The following is a 19,843-nucleotide window of genomic DNA, read 5'->3' as shown; positions in this document are numbered from 1 at the left end:
CTGATCTGACCGGTACTGATCAATTATTCAGGCTATAAAGCCTGGTACTTTTCTACATTTAGGACTTCTAGAGCTACCTCACTCAATCTATAATGTATGCATTAGCTGGAACAAAGCCGCATTTAAAACAAACACATGAGACAGCAGTCCTGCACACACCAGGGTTCAAAGAGAGGCTAATATATTCATACACAAACTAACAAAGTTAGGATAGGTTTCATGTTTGTGTTCTCTTAACAGTGATTTTATTCATACGTCTACCAAAACCAGCTTGTGTAGCTCATATCCCTCTGATTAGTCAGTGACCCAAACTCAAAACCTGATCTGGAAGATCTGGAGATGATGGTGAAAAGAAGGAATCTTCAGAAAATCTAGAAAATTCTGAACAACCCTGAGCATCCTCTTCATGACAACAATCGCCTCTACAGTCAGAGGCTTCTTCAGATTCGCTGTAACACAGACCTCTGCAGGAGATCTTACCTGCCCATAGTCATGAACAGTCACAAACACTAAAAATGAAGATTAGGTTTTATTACCGAAATGGATCTTGTTTCTCTCTCAAAGCTATAAGTAAATTGGTAACAGCAACATTCCTGCCACTCCTGGATTATGGAGATGTTTTATATATGAATTATTTGACCAAATGCCTTCAATCATTGAATACTGTGTATCATTGTGCTTTAAGGTTTGTAACCGGTAGCAGACGTCTTACACATCATTGTGAGTTGTATGTAAAAGCTGAATGGCCTCCTTTAAGCGTACGGAGAAACAATCACCTGATGATCTTGATTTATAAATCTCTACTAGGCTTGGCTCCCGCATACTTAAGCTCTCTCTTACGTAGATCTGTTATTTCCCATTCTTTACGCTCTGATAACATTTTTCTTTTGCATGTTCCACGTGTTTGAACTGAAAAGGGGAAGCAAGCATTCAGTGTGACGGCTCCCACAGCCTGGAATCAGCTCCAGTCTGAACTCAAGATGTCAGAATTGATTTCATTGGATTTATTTCGAGCGGTTCTTAAAAACAGGCAACAAGATTCTATTAAACAGTGTCACTGCTTTTAAATTGTTTTCTATTGTTTTACACTTGTGCATATGTATTAATTAGTTTTATTTTGTAACCAGGTTGCTGTGTATTGCAGACTTCTGCCCAGGTCCCTCTTGAAAATGAGAGCTAGACCTCAACGGGGTTTACCTGGTTAAATAAAGGAAATACATTTTTTTTAAATCTACAATTCTTTGAAGAACTTTGAATAATATTAGTTACACAGCCTTTAATTCTCTTTGGGACCAATAAAGTATTTTTGAATATGACTTTGTGAATGTTAATGCTGCTGATGGGTAAATCTGGCCCCAGCCTGTTTGGTGAGGGGCATGTTGAAACAAGGAGCAGAACAACAACTGACAAGGACGTAAAGACAGAGAAAGATACAAGTTAAGACATTTTTCACCTTCTGATTTATTATCAGCTCCACAGGTATCCCACAGAGATAGCTGCAGGTTTCAAAACAGCACCGGACTGTGTGTAGAGCTGCTCATGATGAGCAATTAGAGTTTCAGAGTCAGCACTCACTGACAGTTTGTGTAATGTGAGAGGAATGTGAAAAGAGTCGAGTGTCCTTGCATGGATATAACATGCAGTTATGAGGCTGAGGAGTTGCATAACAGCAGCAAACATTATGACTGCATTCCCACAAGTTTCAATATTCAGCCTGAAATCTACAACAAATATCTTGCATCTTGTACAGATCTGACCAAAGTTTCTTGTTAAAAGTCCTTGAACCCTAAACCGAGTTGATTTTTACCACTTTCTCTAAATTCTTTGTTAGATGTACTCCTGACTTAGTTGAGCTACTAGGATAGATGCCCTGGGTCTGCCAGGCAGACCCTGGTGGATCGGAGGCGCCACCAGGCCCTCCGATCAGCACCAGCTGGCAGGGTGGGTCAAGAGTGTTACCTCGACGACGGAGACAGACAAGGGCTCGAATAGACAACCCAGCGATAATATATCCACCATTGCTAGTATACAATCGATACTAGAAAAATGATTTATTCAAAACACTAATTAATGTCAAAATTGTTATAAACGGACGTATTCACATTTGCTGGAATTGCCACATTTCTTCCAGCAGCAACAAAGACACTCAGCTCCTCCCCTCCTTTCAAGAAGTTTTGACGTTTAACCTGTCCAGTACATCGAAGAGGAAACGTATGTGACCATGACTCTCTTTAGCCGACGTGAGAAACACAGCAGTACTGTTCAGAGAGCAGACTGCCTGTGAGGCAAACAGACAGGAGAAAAGGAAATGCCTGCACTAATGCTACAAGCTAAAGTTATGACACTAATTTTTAAGAACAACTATAAAAAGGTCAGAGTAGCTCTTGTATTAACAGCCTCCTAGACAACATAAGCATAACGCTATCTGTCTGTCTGGACTGTCCAACGGTGGTGTTCTGTCTGTTTGTGTGCCATCGAAATCCGCTTCCTAGCTCAATCAAGCAGAACTCCACTCTAACCCTGCAACGCTCTGATATGTTTTGGTATGAATAAATAATGACAAAAAGGCTTAAGTTGTGGTGTTTGGGCCTAGCAATATTTCAAAGCCTCATGTTGACCTGTCCTCACTGAATCAGTTGGTGTAAGGCTGGACTTCAGCCTTGGCTCAGTTGTCAAATCCAAGTTTTTTTTTAAATCTGAAACAATTAGCCAGAGTAAAACCTTTTCTTTCTGTGCATCACTTTGAAATGATTATCAGTCGGCTACTAGTGAAGCTGTTAGGTACCCTACTGCTGCTGTTAATCATTAAAGAAAATATTCAACAAAATTATGTGAAAGAGAAATTATACATCTACTTGGACTAAATCCTTGTTTGAACTGCAAAAATCCAGATTAATTTATCAAATCATTTATTGTGATAAATTTATCACAAGAATTCTGATTAATCGTTGTCACGATAAATTTCAATGAACAACGTTTAACCCCCACACCTGTCTGTCTTGTTGGGATTGTTAAGTTTACTATTTTATACACTGTTTATTCAATGAGGGCTTTAATAAATATCAATACATTTTGAAAATATGATTAAAAGCAGTTACTGAATGTACTTATTGACACAAATGTGATTGGTGTGATAAATAAGTATTACAAATTGCTTTTTAAGAAGTATTTGTGTTGCTGTGACTGCAGTCGCAGCTGTACCACTACCAAAAAAGTAGTAAAAAATAGTTCTTGCATGATCACAGTAGTACAAAAAAAATCATAATAAAACGTAAAGTCTATATCACTTACTTCACATCCATGTCAATTTTGAAACAAAAGTAGCATAGAATAAAATGATCCCGTTTGATTTTTTGTACTAAAAAATTATTTGCATCAAAAGTAAACTGACAAACAAATGGAAGCACAGTAAAGAAAAGCATTTATAAATAATCAAATAATATAACTACAGGGCTGAACTAAAGATTCACTACCATAAAGTATATGAACATTTTACTAAGTGTTATCTTATTTTGAAAAATCAAATTAAAAGAAGCTATTACAGATTGTTGGAGCAAAATAACTAGTGTGTCTTCCCAAGGGCCAAATAAAGGCCTGAGGTAAACCTGCTCTGATAGTGACACTGGATATCATGTGACCACTGTGAATAAAGGTGAAGGAAGCATGCACCACAGACACTTTATCTCTGTGTATCATGCTCTTTTGCGGAACCAGACCACAGCTTCTTGTTCATAAGCTTTCAAACCACAATGACACGACATCATGGCATTTCCACAGCAACCATAGCAGTTGGGACAAAATAGCTCAGTTTAGACAGTGGGAAATGTCAAAAGTTTGACACTGGAGAAAACTACAAATGAAGTATTAAGGATGAACTGAGGCAAAGTTAATTCAGCAGAAAGGAAGAGGGGTGACATAATACCTTCATTACAGAATTATTAATACCAATAATAGAGCATTACAAGTCTAATCTGATTGGTCAAACTGATTGACCAATCAGTTTGCTGGAAACTGATCAGTTCAGAGCTCAGAATTAAAAATAAATAGTGTTTATTTTTAATTCATTAAAAATAAACACTATTTTTAATGAATTAGTTCATGTTCAAACCCAACTGTTCAAGCTAATCTACCATTTAGGAATCAGCTCCGTCTGGCTAGCTCCATAGCCTTGGACACAATGGTGAAAGGAGGGCGGGTGTTGGAGGGGCGGGGGCATTTTCTTTCAGCAAAAGTTCTTCAGCAAACTCACATCCTTTCTCCAAAGCTGCTGCTGCTGCCCCCTCCCCCTTAATACTCCACCATGCAGAGCCAGAAACAAAATGAAAAGAGAGAAAATGGCCAGCACTGCCTGGCTGGACACAATTTAGCTTTTCTTTAAAGTAGGAAAGGCCTAAAAGTTTCACAGTAAGATGTCGTCTGATGAACAAAAGGCAGACCTATGAAAGTCCACACAATACATTCTATCTGCTTTTTATTCTAAATAACAGGTCACCCACATTCGCCAATGACTATTTACATACACCGTATGTATTAATAACAAATAGACTTGATTTAGAAAATGACAAAACATAAATGTCACCATCCACATTATAGCATAATCTAATTCGCATCTGCAGTCCCTTGGCAACACGTAACCATTTCCTCCCTCACTTCCTGTTAATAAACCTGACAAGATTTCTCACTTTTTAGGTCAGCTAGAATTAGCTAAATTATTTCTATTTGTCACAAGCTTCTCACAACAATTTGCTGGAAGTCTGGCCTATTCCTTCTGACCGGACCTTCAGCTCTGCCACAACATTTCTATGAAACTGAGCTCAGAGTGTTGTGATGGTTACACCCAAACATTGACTCTGGTATCCTAAAGCTGCTCTGTAACTAATGTGATGGTAGACTTAGAGATGAAAGCGCTCAAACAGCCCCAAACATGACACTTTCACCACCATTCTTGACTACAGGAAAGCAACATGTGCCTTTGTACTCTTCACCTAGTTGCCACCACCCACTGTTGACACCATCTGGAACAAACACATTTGTCTTGGTCTCATCAGACCACAGGAACGGTTCTATTGATAGATGACCTTAATCTGCTTGTCATCTTCCTTCTGGGACTCCTCTGCCCATCCGTCTATCAACATATCAAAATTTTGAACTAGCTCAAAATACTGCAGCGGGAACCATAAACCCTGCATAAAGCATTCAGTGGCATCTTTGACTCTACTGGGCCCATCCAGCTAATCTCTGAACCAAACACTTCCAAACCTGAAAGCTAAAAATGACCTCTGACCTTTAAAAGTTAAAACAAACTAATTAGAAACATACATACACAGAAAATGTATTCTTGTTACCCGAGTAACCAGCAACAAACCACATTGTCTCATATATTGACAGAAACGGGGGAAGGGAGACGAGCAGGAAACATGACATAAAGCAGTGCATATGCACCTGCACAAGAAAGCAGCCACAGCCTACACATCAGGTTAAAGGAGGCACCCTCTCTACTTCTCTGAAACACAAACTTACTCGCAAAATCAAAGTCACATGGACTTTCAGTGCTTTGATAATCTTATTTCTTATGCAAATTTCCATTTCATTTTCATTTTTTAGTTTATTTGACAGGGACAATGCACACAATCATATAACAAAACAAGCAACAGTACACAGCTACAGCTAATTCACAACTCCAGTCCTGGTAGGACATTTATGTACATTAAATTACATACAATTTAAAAATCAAGATACTATAGAAATACATACTTCTTCCCGCATACATATTCGTGAACAACCTTGCAACCTCCATATTTATATAAATATGTTTGAACAGTCTCAGTACCTCTGCATCCTCTCACATTCAGCTAACGTACTAAAAAACTGTAAATATACAAAACTACTATGGGTTCCACATAAAAGGCTGAATGGGATATGACTGAACAAACAAAAAGAAATACTCAGGATATCTGCAGGTTTCAGCAAGTCAAATTTAAGACTTTAGACATTTTTAATGACATCCTGCTGCGTTACAATCAAGCACAGCAAAACGTCCAACATTTCTGGGTTGTGTTTGTGGCTCTTGGCAGCAGCGTTGTGTTTCCCATACAGTCTTAACCCTCATAGTGTTGAACTTAAGTTTTTTTTTGCACAGAATGCAGAATGTGCCTGGCCTCCAGTGGGTTGGCAACAGAAGGGGGTCAGTGGCGAAAATGAACGTGTTGCCAACCAGCCATAGATTTGCACTTACCCATAACAGACGAAAAAAAGTAACTAACTATTAAGTATGTATTAGCAGCTAGTCAGTGATAGCCTCAACTGCCTCGTGTTACAGAAAGCAATGAAGATGTTTCTGCATTACTAAAGCCTATACTTGACAGAAAATCCAGCAGGGGAAAAAAAAAAAAACTACATATGACAAAAAATAATTCTGCCATGACAAAATGTAATGCATTCAAGGCTAACTTGCATCTATTTTCTAAATTTAAGATATACCATGGCTTTAATTTCAGATAGATGAACTTAGGATTCTAAGGATTAGCAGCCATACCAAAAGGATTGTTGTAATATTTATCTACCATTAAATGTGCATCTATTTTTCACTTAACAGATTTAAGCATCAGCCTATGAATCCCTCCTCCTAACAGATGAACACATGAAAAGTTGTCCTTAGGCGCTGGAATCACCCTCTGGATCTGAATGATTGCTTCCTTTGAGCTCCACCACGCTGAGTGTGAGCCCCACTGATAAGCCTTTGTCCTGGGAGGGGAGCAGCTAAATTCCCTGAATTCCACCATCACTATCAAACCACAGTAAGATCGTCTTCTCGCTGCTGCCATATTTAAATTCCTTCTTAATCTTTAAAAATCTAACCTTCAAATAAATGCTTGGCTTTGGTAGAGTTTATACCATGATGAAGGTGTTAATTTTGGAAAGTTGAAGTGTGATGTTCTGATTCAGGCTTATCTTCTAAAGTGGTTCATTATCTACAAATACATAAATAAGTGTTTTTAAAATATTCTCTCAAGCTCATCAAAATGGAATTTTACTTTTATTCTGAAGCGTTCTGTTTATTTTACAGAACAGCATAAATTTGCACATAAGTGTTTTGTAAAAGTATTCACATTCACACTTTTGAACCATCTCATTTTTTCTTAGCCAACAACCACAAACACCAGAACAAGCAGCAGCACAAGGAAGATTTTGTAATTGCAAAGTAGAAAAAAGCACACATGGACTTCAACTGTTTTTACAAATAAAACTGAAATGTGTGGAGTGCTTTCATAAACCTGTTGCAATAAGCAATAAATCGCATGATGAATTAAAATGAGCTCAATAATCACAAAAGTCCTAAATGCCAGTTTTGCCTTTCTTACCCGTCTGAGCCTAATGAAGGGCAATTTTGTTTACAAAGACTTCATAATCCAGTTTGTTTTTATTTAAAATGTTTGATTTGTTTTGTTGTTTTTTTATTTTGCATATTTAAAATGTCTTCCAGTTCTGGTGTTAATTGTTCTTTACAAATGAACGTTTATTGATCTTTGAGAGTACGTACTTGCATATAATTCATCAATTATATGATAATTGTTAGTGAGGCATGTCCCTCTGGAGTCACATGAGGTTCCATGAAAATGGTCTCAAAACAGTAATATCATACTTATATCATACAATTATTTCTGGGACAATTTATCATCTAGGAAAGTTCGTAACAGTGACAGGCCTGGCATTGAAGCCCCTTTTACTCCTGAATAAGAACCAGGGAAATGAACTGATTCAGTGAACAGGCTGCCTGATCTTGGTATAAATGCAGATGTTGTGTGAAGGACTTAGAGTGTGTATCCAACCTGCAGCCAACAGACGCATGTGTGTTAAGGAATGAGGTTGTGAGGGTGGCGCTGTGGGCTTCATCTCCCTCGTTTACAACACACACTACAGCACACAGCTGGTCAACACACACCCTGAGATTAAAGCTGCGTCATTAAAAATGACACTTATTTTAATTCCCTTTATTGCTTTTATAGAAATAGTTTTTCTACTAATCTCAAAAGTCAAATGGGAACAAGTTTTCCTTTTAGAGGAAATGGAAAAGAAAAATGGCTGCATTTCCTAGTCTGTATGTGTGAGGTAAATAAAGGTTACCAAGGTAAAGCAGTAAATACTCAATAGTGTGTGTCAAGTTGCCAGCAATGACCAAGCAGGCAGCCCATCTGAGCAGAGCTCCTGCCAGCCGACATCTGTGCAGCACAACCATGGCTGTGGCCCAGCACCACTCTGTCCCCATCAAAGCTTCAGTGTGAGAATTATTTCTGGAGGGCCTGAATAGCAGCAGCCCTGCTCTGAAGAGGAGGAGGAAGTAGCTGGCCACTTTCAGCACACACACACACATGCACACACACCGTTAACCCAGTGGCCATGGCTTCAGGCAAAGAGCTTTCTATTTCCTCTATTAGTCTGGAGGATATTTATAATCCGCAACTGTATCTGTAACTTCCTATGATTTCATCTTTTAGAACCAAAGTACAAAATAAAGCAACAAGAGCAAAACCTGTGGCAGCATTCTGGATTCAATGTTCATCATGTAGGAGGCTCTGTAAATGCTGCAGGCCTGGCAGAGCAATCAGTTAATCGGACAGCCTGAGAAATAACTGCAGGGATGATTGGTGTCCAGATTCATTTTTTCAAAGTCTGCGTTCAGAGTCATCACATCAGACTAATCTATATCTACATCTATACAGAGAAATAATTTTTCTTACATACAAAGCCTTTAAAAAAGTTTCTGTGTGTTTCTTTTGTGTCTCTGCTTCATCCTCTCAGACTGCAGCCAGCTAGCTGCTAACACTGAGTCGGGTTCAGCTGGAGGGTCATTGCTTTCTACCATCACCACATGCATACTGGGTATGAAAGACTGCTGCAAAGTCAATGACTCAATGCAATTTGCTGAATTGGCTCACATAGAAAACTATTTGAACACACTAAAGGCAGAAACTAAGCTTGATTGTACCGTTTTAAGCCAAGAATCTGCATGTTGGATTGAACTGACTCCATTTGTGTATAAATCAATTTGTTTGTTTTCGCTACATAAAGCGAACTGAACTTATTATCCATTTAATCACATGTTCCCATCTTCTGGGATTTTTGTTCAACTTAAAGAAGGCAGTCAGAGCATATATTGTTGGTTATGCAGGGTTTCCTCCAGTTTACCATAAGCCTGGCGGGCCTTAGTGGTGCCAGATAAATTAAAACTATGTTTGTCTCTCAATGTAACTCTAGATCATCAAGCAAGGCCGGTTCAATGTTGGATGAAGCCTTGAACAGAATTTGATTTAGGGGCCCCTCTTCCTGCTAGAAGCATAGGGCTGAAACGATTCCTCAGGTGATTCAAGTACCTCGATTATTAAAATTCCTTGAGGAAAATTTATCTGCCTCGAAGCTTCGTTAAATTATATTTTATTATTTAGCGCACCATGTTCCGGCCAGGTTATTACTTGCGTTGCGCGGAGCTCTGACTTCCGCCTGAGTTCCGCCTGAGTTGCTGACGAGAGCTAAGTGTTAGCAGCATAACGACCAGTTTTCAAGTTCGGCCTGGGAGGATTTTATTGATTGATGATAATGTCTGGGTCTTTTGTAGTTTTTCGGGGGACCAATAAGCATCCTTAAAATAACTGGCGCGATGCTTGGAATACGGCAGCTTTTCTCCTCCCAGAGATGCTGCCTGGTGGCCGGTGTCCAGAGCGAACGGCGGGGAAGAGCACTGCAGCTCTATCTATACAGGTGAGCGGATAGTATAGACTGTAAACTGCGAATTAGATAATTAACATAAGTGTATTTTTATGGACGAACCAGAAAATTTATTTCATATCATCCCAGTCTCAACAAATGAGTGGCGATGCGCGTCGTGGCGGCATGTAGATGGTAGATGTTTCTGTGTGTGACGAACGAAGGTGTCAAATCCCGTCGCTAATATAAACACAAAAGCTATAAATGTCTGGAGAAGGTGAGAGTTCGTCTATTAAGCTCACTGAAGATGACTACCGAAACGCAAAGAGTATAGACATTTTTTATAAGCGTATTTCTGAGCCTGCCTCTTTATTATTGAACTGAAGATAATTTCAAAATTTTGTATAACTTTTCTTCAGGTTAACTTGGAGCTATTATTGTTACGAGTTAATTTTCTAAACTACAGAAAAGTTATTATTAGGGAAGCTCAAATGTGAAAAATTGGACTGATGTTCATATGCAATAGTAACACTGCTGTTATGTTAGATTCACCAATGTTTTACTGTTTCTTTTTTTTTTATCCGATTGCTCGATTAATAGTAAGAATAATAGATTACTCAATTACTAAAATATTCGTTTACAACTGCCCTAATCAGGATCACTAGCAGCATTTCAGTATAGACTTAATGGGATCTGGAAGAGGGAGTCTAGTTGTTTTCTAGAGCTTAAATGCAATCACTGATCATTGTAATTTGTTGAGATGTATTTGTGAACAGGCTGAGTTCAAACACAAAGGATTAAACTCATAGCTATGGTAACAAAACCATCTTACTATTAACATTATTTGCATTTTTACAAAGTAAACTTGCCAGCTCCTTAAAATCTTAAATTGAAATAGTAAACAATTCAAAGCCTTTTAATTTATCTATGCTGAAACCATTCAATCAAATTTAACAACATTGATATTCTCAATAAACAAATGTTACATTTCTATATCTGTGGTTTGTGTTCAAATGTAACCATTTATGGAGCCCCTGAAGTCCTGGGGGCCTTAAGCAGCTGCTTGGTTCAATTATGCCTTGGGCTCTAAATGTGATCAGCATTATAAAGTGTTTTAAGATCCACTGACTGATGACTTAATTGGGAAGTGCAAATAATTTATATTATTATTTTATTGCATTTTTTGTTGTTTTTAAGACTCTAATTGTGTGTTTAAGCATTGTCTGTCTCTGTGTGTGTGTAGCTCAGTGCTGCTGCAGACAGCGCCTCACACACAAGTACACAAACCAAACACTCAGTTTTCCTGCTTTCCACGCAAGCACAGGGGGACAATCTGGATTCTCGCTTTAAACACAAGTCTCCCTGGAGTCCTCTCCCCAGCTTCCTGTTTCAGCCTCAGACCATAAATCCAATTGGCTACTGGGTGCTCAACAAATGACGAATCGCTGTCAAAACACACAGGCATGCTGTAGAGTTTCTCAAGAGACTCTTGCAGGAGGACAACACCCTGGCAACTTTGGACTCTCCTCCACCCACAGACAGCAACGACAGCTCCAAAATCCACTGCTGAGATATTGGTACCTTGGCTGAGCACAATGTAAGCAGCAACATGACGCTTCAGTGGCACGAAACAAATGCAGAGAGGCTCTGACCCCCAGGCGACAGCTCAGCATCTCATAGCAGGCATGAACAGGTTCCTGGTTTGAGGTTTACCAAGGTTTCAAACAGGTATAAACCACTAAAATGTTCCCAATTACCACTCCCTTATCTTAAAGTCTTTATCGAGCATTGAGACAGCAGAGTTTCCTACACCTGACAGTAACACAGTACTGCCCCTCCCACACCTGCTGCTGCACGTTGGTCATCTGGCTGAGGTAAGTATACTACTGCAAACTGGGAAATGCTCTGTCAGTTAAAAAAAAGACATCAAACAGGTATTTTGTCATTTTTTGTTGTTGTTGTTTTTTAATTTTGTTTCAATATTAAAATAATGAATAAATGTAAACAATTTTTTTTGTATTTGATGAATGAAACAAAAGCAGAAACTTCCATAATTTTTTTAGTCAACCATTTTTAGCAGGCTGTAATGTGATGCACTTTCTCTGGGTTTAATCAAAATTAGTTTATGGTATAGGGCTGGTACTATTGTGATAGAAATAAATGTGACAAAAAAAATATTTATGACTTCTTATCACATAAACGGGATTTGCGTCACTAAATGACTATATATTGAACAAACGGTGGAGAAAATACTAAAACTAACAATCCCAACAATACGCACAGTTTAGGGTTGTTTTTTTTCAAACTTTATTATTTGGAATTCTTGTGACAACAATAAATCAAAATTCTTATGAGAAATTTATCACAATAAATGATAAACGATTTGATAAATGCTCACCCCTTGTTTAGGAACATATGCTACGACTTATTAATGACCAAAAGACAAAATTGTTACCCAAACCTACTATTTCTATTAAAAACCCTCAATATAAATTTTTCAATTGTAGTCAATACAGTTTTCAATTCAGCTCCAGCTCACAACAAAAAATGTCTCAAATCACATTTCAAAGAGAAGAATTTCAAAAAAGTAAATACAATTGAATCATACAATAACATTAAAAGTCAACTAAGCTCATTCCAAGTTAATGCTAGTTATCAAACCAGGTCTGTGACTTGTAGAATTCACTCCATCTGGTCAGGTATCAGGTGCACTGTGTATGTCGTCAAATTTGCAGCAATCCCTCATGCAAACAGCGACTGTAGAAAGGAAAACTCCCCTGACAGGTTTAATAAGCAATACTTAATAGCAATCAATATGTTTAATTATTTTAGAAACAGTAGGAATAAAATGATTGCTTCTTTCTTTTAAGTTAAGAAATAAGAAAAGTTTTGACATTTTTGTCTTTTGGAACTGTGGAACAGGCTACAGGAAAATGTCATACAGTCTCATGCCTAGCTGTTAGCTATGCCAATTATCATTATCAGACAGGAACATTAGTCTAATGAAATGAAAGAATGAGCAGAGGAAGTTGTGTTCCTGTTAGTAGCTGTGCCACAGTACAGCAGCAGAGTGGCGATGACGTCAGCTGTGAAGCTGTCAGCGCCTACACATGTAAAACATTCCACTGGATGACAATCAGCAACCACAGTCACACACAATGACTGGGACAGGATGGTTGAAATATTGAGGGACAAGCGGAAACTCAACTGAACGGAGAAAATTCCTCGTATTCTTAGAATCAAGGTCAGCTCCCTCTTGAAGCTGCTTTCTGCCAGGCTTTATCTCACCACTATGAACCACTTTCACTAGTTTGTGCATTTTTTTTATACCTAAGAATAAGATTTGAAGAAAGTGAACGCATATCTGACAGGGAAAAGGAAGCGGCAGAAAAATGGCTTCAGGTCTCTGAAGAGTGTGGGCTGTACACACAGACAAGAGCTTTCTACAAAAACTGGAGCCTAGAGGAGAACTAGAGCAGGATACCAGCAGGAGCTATTTCTGAGACAACAGCAGTCATGAGGAGGGTGCTGATGCTGCTGTCTGGACAGATGAAGTTACCCTGGATACCTGGTGATCCAGAGAGGGGACGTTGTGTTGGTTGTAGTTCTAGTTATTATACCAGAAAGCGTTTTGCTGTAAACTTCATGTTCCCTGGGTTCTGAGTTCACTATTACTTCTTTGTTGTTTCATTTAATTAGACTGAAAGAATCAAAAGCAAATCTGTTCATTTTTCCTTCCACTGCAGCTCAGTGTCACTCCCATTATTGTTCATTTTCAGGGTAACATGACTGATTATTTAGGCCTGCATACATGCTTTCCTGCATGATTATCAGCTGTGTAACATGGTTTTGTGAGTTTTCTCCGAGCTAAAAACAGAGTCAGCATTGGTGGGGTGATGCATGCAGATGTGACAGCTACGGATTGGTTCCTGAAGATTTACTATGTTTGTTAATGTTCCTACATATAAAACTGGGCAAAACAACATTCTGTCACATTTACAACTAAACAATTATTTATTTTTAACAAATGAGAATTTAAAAAATGGCATCAACAATTCTAAACAGCTCACTGTGTCAGGAATGCAGGTATTACTTTTCATTTACATTATCAATGAGTGTTTTCATCATTCAACTCAAAATATGATCAGGAACAGTGTTCTAATCTTTGTCCAGACTCATGAGAACTTATCGGTGTATTATAAGCCTGGAGTGTCCCTGTTATAAACAGGGAGTGAAGCAGAGAGTGTGGGGTCACCAATAAAACTGCTGGCATCTCCATGTGGTGGCCGCCTCGCACACCGTCACGGCTGCACCCCTGAAGTTACTAAACAGTGATCTGTGTTAAAATTGTAGCTTTTATGTCTAAGCAGCTGCTCAGTTCATTTATGCCTTGGGCAGAATAGATTGGGATTTAGCAGAAGTGCAAGGTTTCCCCCAGAAAACTTGCTAAGCCCGATGGTTGGGCGCTTGGCAGTCATTCAGCCCTTGGCCCACTGTGTTTTTGAGCTAAAAAATATTTAAAGTTGACAGAAATTTTGAAAATATCACTTCATAATTATGTGCTATTGGAAGATTAATATCTGAACACCAACAAACAAGTCTTAAACAAATGCAAACATTTTTTTAAAACTTAAATAAATAAGCAATGCTTAGCCTGGCAGAGCACAAGGAAAGCCTGGTGGCCCACCAGGCTTATAATACACTGAGGGAAACCCTTGCAGTAAAAAACACTGATATTTATTGTAATTGTATTTTTTTTTTTTTTTTGGTTTGTTGTTTTTAAGATTCTATAGTTGTGTGCTTAACTATTGCAACCAATGTCTTTCAGTAACATGTAAATGACCTGGTAATATTTTTACCTTTCCTGCCAACTAAACATTTTAAAATAGAAAAACATGGCGGCCCGACCACTAGCAAGTCTTCTGGAGGAAACAAACTCCTCGGTATGTGTTCATCTTATTTCTACCTGTTCAATTAGAAGTGACCTGTAGTGAAAACAATGGCTGAAAAAAAACCTTCTGGAGATTTTAGGAAGAACACATCTAAGAAAATCAAAATATTACAAAAACAAACAAAGATATTGTCTGTATAAAATCATGTCTGTTTTTTCTCTTTTCCTTTCCTCCTCTGCTAAAACACAGCAGAGGTACTCTTCAGTAGCTCTAAACATTTCAGAGAAAGCATCAACCTTACACTGCAATCTATGAGTCAAAGTATAAAATGACAGAATTTAAGAACACCTGTGTTCTACTCAAACAACAAATCTTGGCAAACTACCAATTGGTAATTTTAGCTTCAGGGACTTTGTTCACTTTTAAAGCAGCGTTAACAGGAGGTTTCTCCCTGCCACAGCACTGAATGCAGCGATTATTGGCTGTTAGAGGATTTTTTTTTGTACCACCATTTATTAACTATGCACTTAAACCAAAAGCATGCTTTTATGAATTTAAGAAGAAATTAGCATATTTATTCCCCTTTAAGTAGAATATTCTTTAGTTGAAAACAAATCTAAGTCGGTGACAACATGAATCAACATGTCAGAGCTCAAAGAAAACCAGAAATCCATGTTGAGGTCAAATCTGTCACTAAGACTACAGAATATATTTCTAATTCAGTCTCATTGCAATATTATATTAGTTGATTTTATTTGTACTACATGTTCATGTTCTATATGCCAATAAAATATATATCATATATATATTTATATTTATCACTTAAATAAATAAACAATAAAGTAATTTATTTTTCTATGTGGTGGATTTCTTGATATGGGACCCGAGTCCAAATTTCGGACCATGAGCTAGCTAGGTGGTATGACAATAGAAAATCCTTGAATCTTTGAATATTTAGTGGTGCTAATCTTTAGAATGTTACAAAAATATTTTGAAAGTCATTAAGATACTGAATCTGCATGCAACACAGGAAGGTGATTTATTGCCTAAGCAGCAGCTGTGAATGACGTTGGAATGAACACAATGTTTCTTTATCTTTACAGTATCTGCATAGGCTGCTAACATTCTAACAGAACAATATTAGAAAGTCATGTGAAAGCACTGTTATTGTTGAATATTGGGATGGTGACATCTTTGTTTCTCCTCGTTTCAATGTTTCTCTGTGACCTCACACCATGGCTGCTGTCATCTGTATCAGGAAGTCAGACTAACAGAATCAATACATGATCAACTATAATATCAATGGGAATATAATAGTCAACAAATCTTGCATACAGTCTTACTATGTTCACTTTGCACACAAATCAAGTCATGACAACATATTTGCAGTATGTTGCACATTCTCAATTGAGACATTCAATAAAGTTGCTGAATATTGAATGTTTTCCCAAAATAGTACAGCCCTGTGTGTGTCAGTATTTCAAGTAAAAAAAAAAAGGCAGACGGGCGGCTGGTGGCTAAACAACCGAGACAGCTCCTATAAACATGGGCTGTAGTTCTCTATGGAAAGGTCCAGGGTAGAGATCCAGACCTTCAGAACTTTGCTGAATGCCTTCCCTCTTTTCTCTCCAACCATTTCCTGTCTACACCTTCAAAGTGAAAAGCCCCACAATAACAAGAGATAAATGCAAAAACATAAGGTAAGTTTTTTTTATCCACCAGCCTCAAAAAGCAGCTGACAGGTCAATGGCACACTGCAGCGTAAGGAAAAACACCTGATGGAAGACCACCAGTCAGTGGCTTACTGGAAACTTAACTTTAATAACCAGAAGAGGCAGAACATGTCTAAAAAAAGAGCAACAGATTGGCAGACTCATGTTACCTGCTGGAAATCCTTCATTAAGCTAAGAAACAAGGTTTTCAGTCTGTCTACTGCCTTGAACAATACATGTCATATTTTCAAAGCAAAATACCAAAAGGTGGTTCTAAGTGTGTGTGAAGTCCTTTTTTGAAATCCTGGTTAATATTTTGGGAGCATGCTTTCACAATTAAAGTACCAGCATGTTCCATCTGTTCCATCATGAACAAACATAATATAGACATGCCCCGATTTACCTTTGCATAAATGTACATATAAGTATCAACAGGTCCAAACATATTCTGATCATCTGATCAGGCTTTTTCCCACTGCTTTTTGTCCTGGTGTTGTTGAGGCAACGCTGAATAAACCACAGCCAATGTCAGCTCTACAGATACAATCTGCCCTCACAGCTTCAATTGTATTTATATTTGCAATGAGAATTACATGGTAGGCCTCAGAATGACTCTATATATATTCACATCCTTGTCAGCTTCAGAGATGCTAAACATGAATCCAGGCTATGAGTAACGATCATTTAACACTGGAACTGGAAGACATTGTAAATATCCAAACTAAATACTCAAAACATCAGAAATAAATCAAAAGAACGACGAAAACAAAATGGTCCTTCAAACGAAGAATTACTTGAGAATAACACACTGGACTGAAGATGTTTGGCATCCAGATTTTTGTAAAATGAGAGGGAAAAAGAAAAATAATAAATTAGGCAAATGGAAATTATTGAGCTTGTTTTAATTTATCCTGTGATTAATTGATTTATCTCGTATTGTGTCAGACCTACTACCAGCTACACTTGCAGCCCTGCATTTACACAAGTGTCACCAAATATCTCCCTAACACAAGGGGCCTGAATTCATGGTACTTAAATAATCAACTAATACTTAGAAAGCTGGGGGGTTTTAAATATTGATATTTCTTACTGCGATCTTGCAAAAAAATAAATTTGAATATATTGTGCATCTGTATTTTACTTGTTGACATATTTTCCACAAATCTACATTGGGTTCTCTTATTAAGCTCCAGTGTTCTGCTGCAATCATACAAAACGCAAAACACAATTTGAAATTTGATTAACAACAGATGAAAATGGAGAGAGAAAAAATTGGCATAATACAAAAACTCTATACTGTGATGTCACTAGAAGGGCTTGTATTTTTCTTATCTTGATTAGATAATCTTTTAAAACAAAACAGCAAAACAAATGCTGTTTGTTTCGCTGCATTCTACATCACATTCTACAGTGATGTACGTAGAATGTCACTGTACAAGTGACATTCTACATCTAAATAAAGTGAGTTTGACTGATTTCATGATCAGTAGCTGTAAACTTCCAAAGCAAAATCAGCCACATTATGCCATGCAGCCTCACAGGACCAAGGCTGGAGTGGGTGGCTGGGCTGGGGGTCTGTAACTCATGTCTGATCTAAGCACCATTTCTCCACATTGCGTCTGACACTGACAGCAGATCGGTTCGGTCTGATCTCCACATCACACAAAACTCCCTGCAGCTACAGGTGAACCACAACATAACGCTGCGATCTAGAAACCTAACAGCGAGTGCAGCAAGTCGAAACACTGAGGCAGCAGCAGCACAATGCTAACGATCATCATCAACCATAAGTGTTGTGTTTTACAGGCTCTGAAAGCTGTTCTCCATTAAGGCCACTGGGGCTTTTAAAGCATGCTTCCCAGATGCCTTTAACAGGCTTGCTCTATGCCGCACTGCATTCAAGCTGAGTAGAACAGGAAGGAAAGTTTCTGCAGCGCTTGCAGTGTCCACCTTAGAACATCCTGTGTTCAGCCCCTTCCGTAACAACTACAGCATAAGAGGCAATACGTCACTTCATGCAACCAAGAAATTGATGCTCGCTGCTGTTGCATCACAGTGATAAAAGCCAGTCCCTCTGCCTGGTTTTAGCCACAGGGGGACTTGTCATGTTACAATCTGCCACTTAATAAATCATAAGAAAAACTCCACTCCAATGGAAACTTCTAGCCATGTTACAAGTTTGCATTCTTCCATGGGATGGGCGAGTTGAATATTTCATGATTAAACGGTCCATTATACTGCTAAGATCTAGGCCAAGGCTAAGACTGAATGAAGGGAGGGGGGCTCAGATAACGGTCCAAGCCCCGTCCCAACAACGCAAGGAAGCAGAGCTGCGGCGCGGGAGGGCGGTCAGGGAGGGGCCAAGCCATCTAGGTTAATCCACACAAACACATACAAAGAAAACAATAATCAACTCCGACAAGAAGAAGCATCGATTTCTATAAGTTTTTGTGCTGGGGTGACTGCAGTAGCGGGTTGCTGTCTGCAGCAGCACTTAAAGCTCCCAACAGTTTGATTCGAGCGTTTCTTTCTGAAAGTAAGTGCCCTGCTGTTTGTGAAGTGCCCAAAGTGATGCTTGTAAAGACAAACAGCAGGGAAATTGTGAATAAATGCGAACCAAGTTATATTCAACTCTACAGCTAGGTAATTGTTAGCTCTTAGCAAATGAAGATACATCAAGTTTACAGAAAAATAATGGCTGTTTTAGCAATGATAAAGGCTGTTTCAAGGCAAAGTCTTCCAGCAGAGCTGTGATTTCAGTGGCTTCTCCCGTCAGAAATGCGTGTCAACACTTGACAGCGTCGCACTGAAGTACGCTAATCCCCCCGAGGCCTCCTAGTCCCCGGCCTCAATTTGACGGCTTAGGCTGCTGACAGCGCCTAATATTGGTCAGCTGTAAATGGCGTACAGGCCGGTCCCCGCCTCCTATTTACTCACAGCTAATAATACGGCGTTAAAGCTAACAGGGCTGGCTAACTGGAGCACCAACCTCGGTTGTCGAGATCGTAACCGACCACAACAAAGTAGTCCGCGAGCCTGGCCATGTTCAGAGCTCAGGGCGACAGGCCGTTCTCACTGAATCCTCTGGTTTCTGGGCCGTCAATAGTCCATTTACGTGCTGCCGGCGATAGAAACATCCTGGAAGACAGTAGCATCCTTCCAGCTGCACTCCGCCGCCATACTGTCAATTTGCCTTGCCCCGACAGCCGAGAGCCATGCGCCTGCGCACCGAGGGACTACTAGGGAGGGGCTGTTCTGCAAGAATGTCCCATGTGGGGAGCCGAACCAATTAAGAGACCAGAAGTCTGACCAAAGCCTATGATTAAACCGGTTCAGCTTCAACTAGGCCAGCGATGCAGAGGTGAGGGGTAATGTCGGTTTTCAGAGCCTCTAAAGAAAGAGAACCCGTAAACGATAAGACAACCCAAGTTTATTTGTATAGCTTTATTCACAATTCTCTAAAGGGAAAAAAGTTAATGACAATTACAATAACAATTCAGAGTAACTCATTTATTTGGCACATATAAGGAAATAAAA

At 38.8% G+C, this 19,843-nt stretch overlaps 1 protein-coding gene across 6 annotated transcripts in view; it reads right to left on the bottom strand.

Annotated features, from left to right (window-relative positions):
• sbf1 (SET binding factor 1) overlaps positions 1-19,509 on the bottom strand; it is a 62,697-nt gene extending 43,188 nt beyond the window's left edge. For all 6 annotated transcript variants that reach the window (XM_023349862.1, XM_023349865.1, XM_023349863.1 and 3 more), the window contains exon 1: positions 19,296-19,509. In XM_023349862.1, the coding sequence (XP_023205630.1) occupies positions 19,296-19,350 (55 nt within the window). In that variant the 5' untranslated portion in view covers positions 19,351-19,509. The remainder of the gene's footprint in view (positions 1-19,295) is intronic.
• Between the last annotated feature and the right edge of the window lie 334 nt (positions 19,510-19,843).

This window comes from Xiphophorus maculatus, chromosome 17 (assembly GCF_002775205.1).
Source record: "Xiphophorus maculatus strain JP 163 A chromosome 17, X_maculatus-5.0-male, whole genome shotgun sequence".
Taxonomy (NCBI): domain Eukaryota; kingdom Metazoa; phylum Chordata; class Actinopteri; order Cyprinodontiformes; family Poeciliidae; genus Xiphophorus; species Xiphophorus maculatus.
This window is presented reverse-complemented; position numbering and strand designations above follow the sequence as displayed.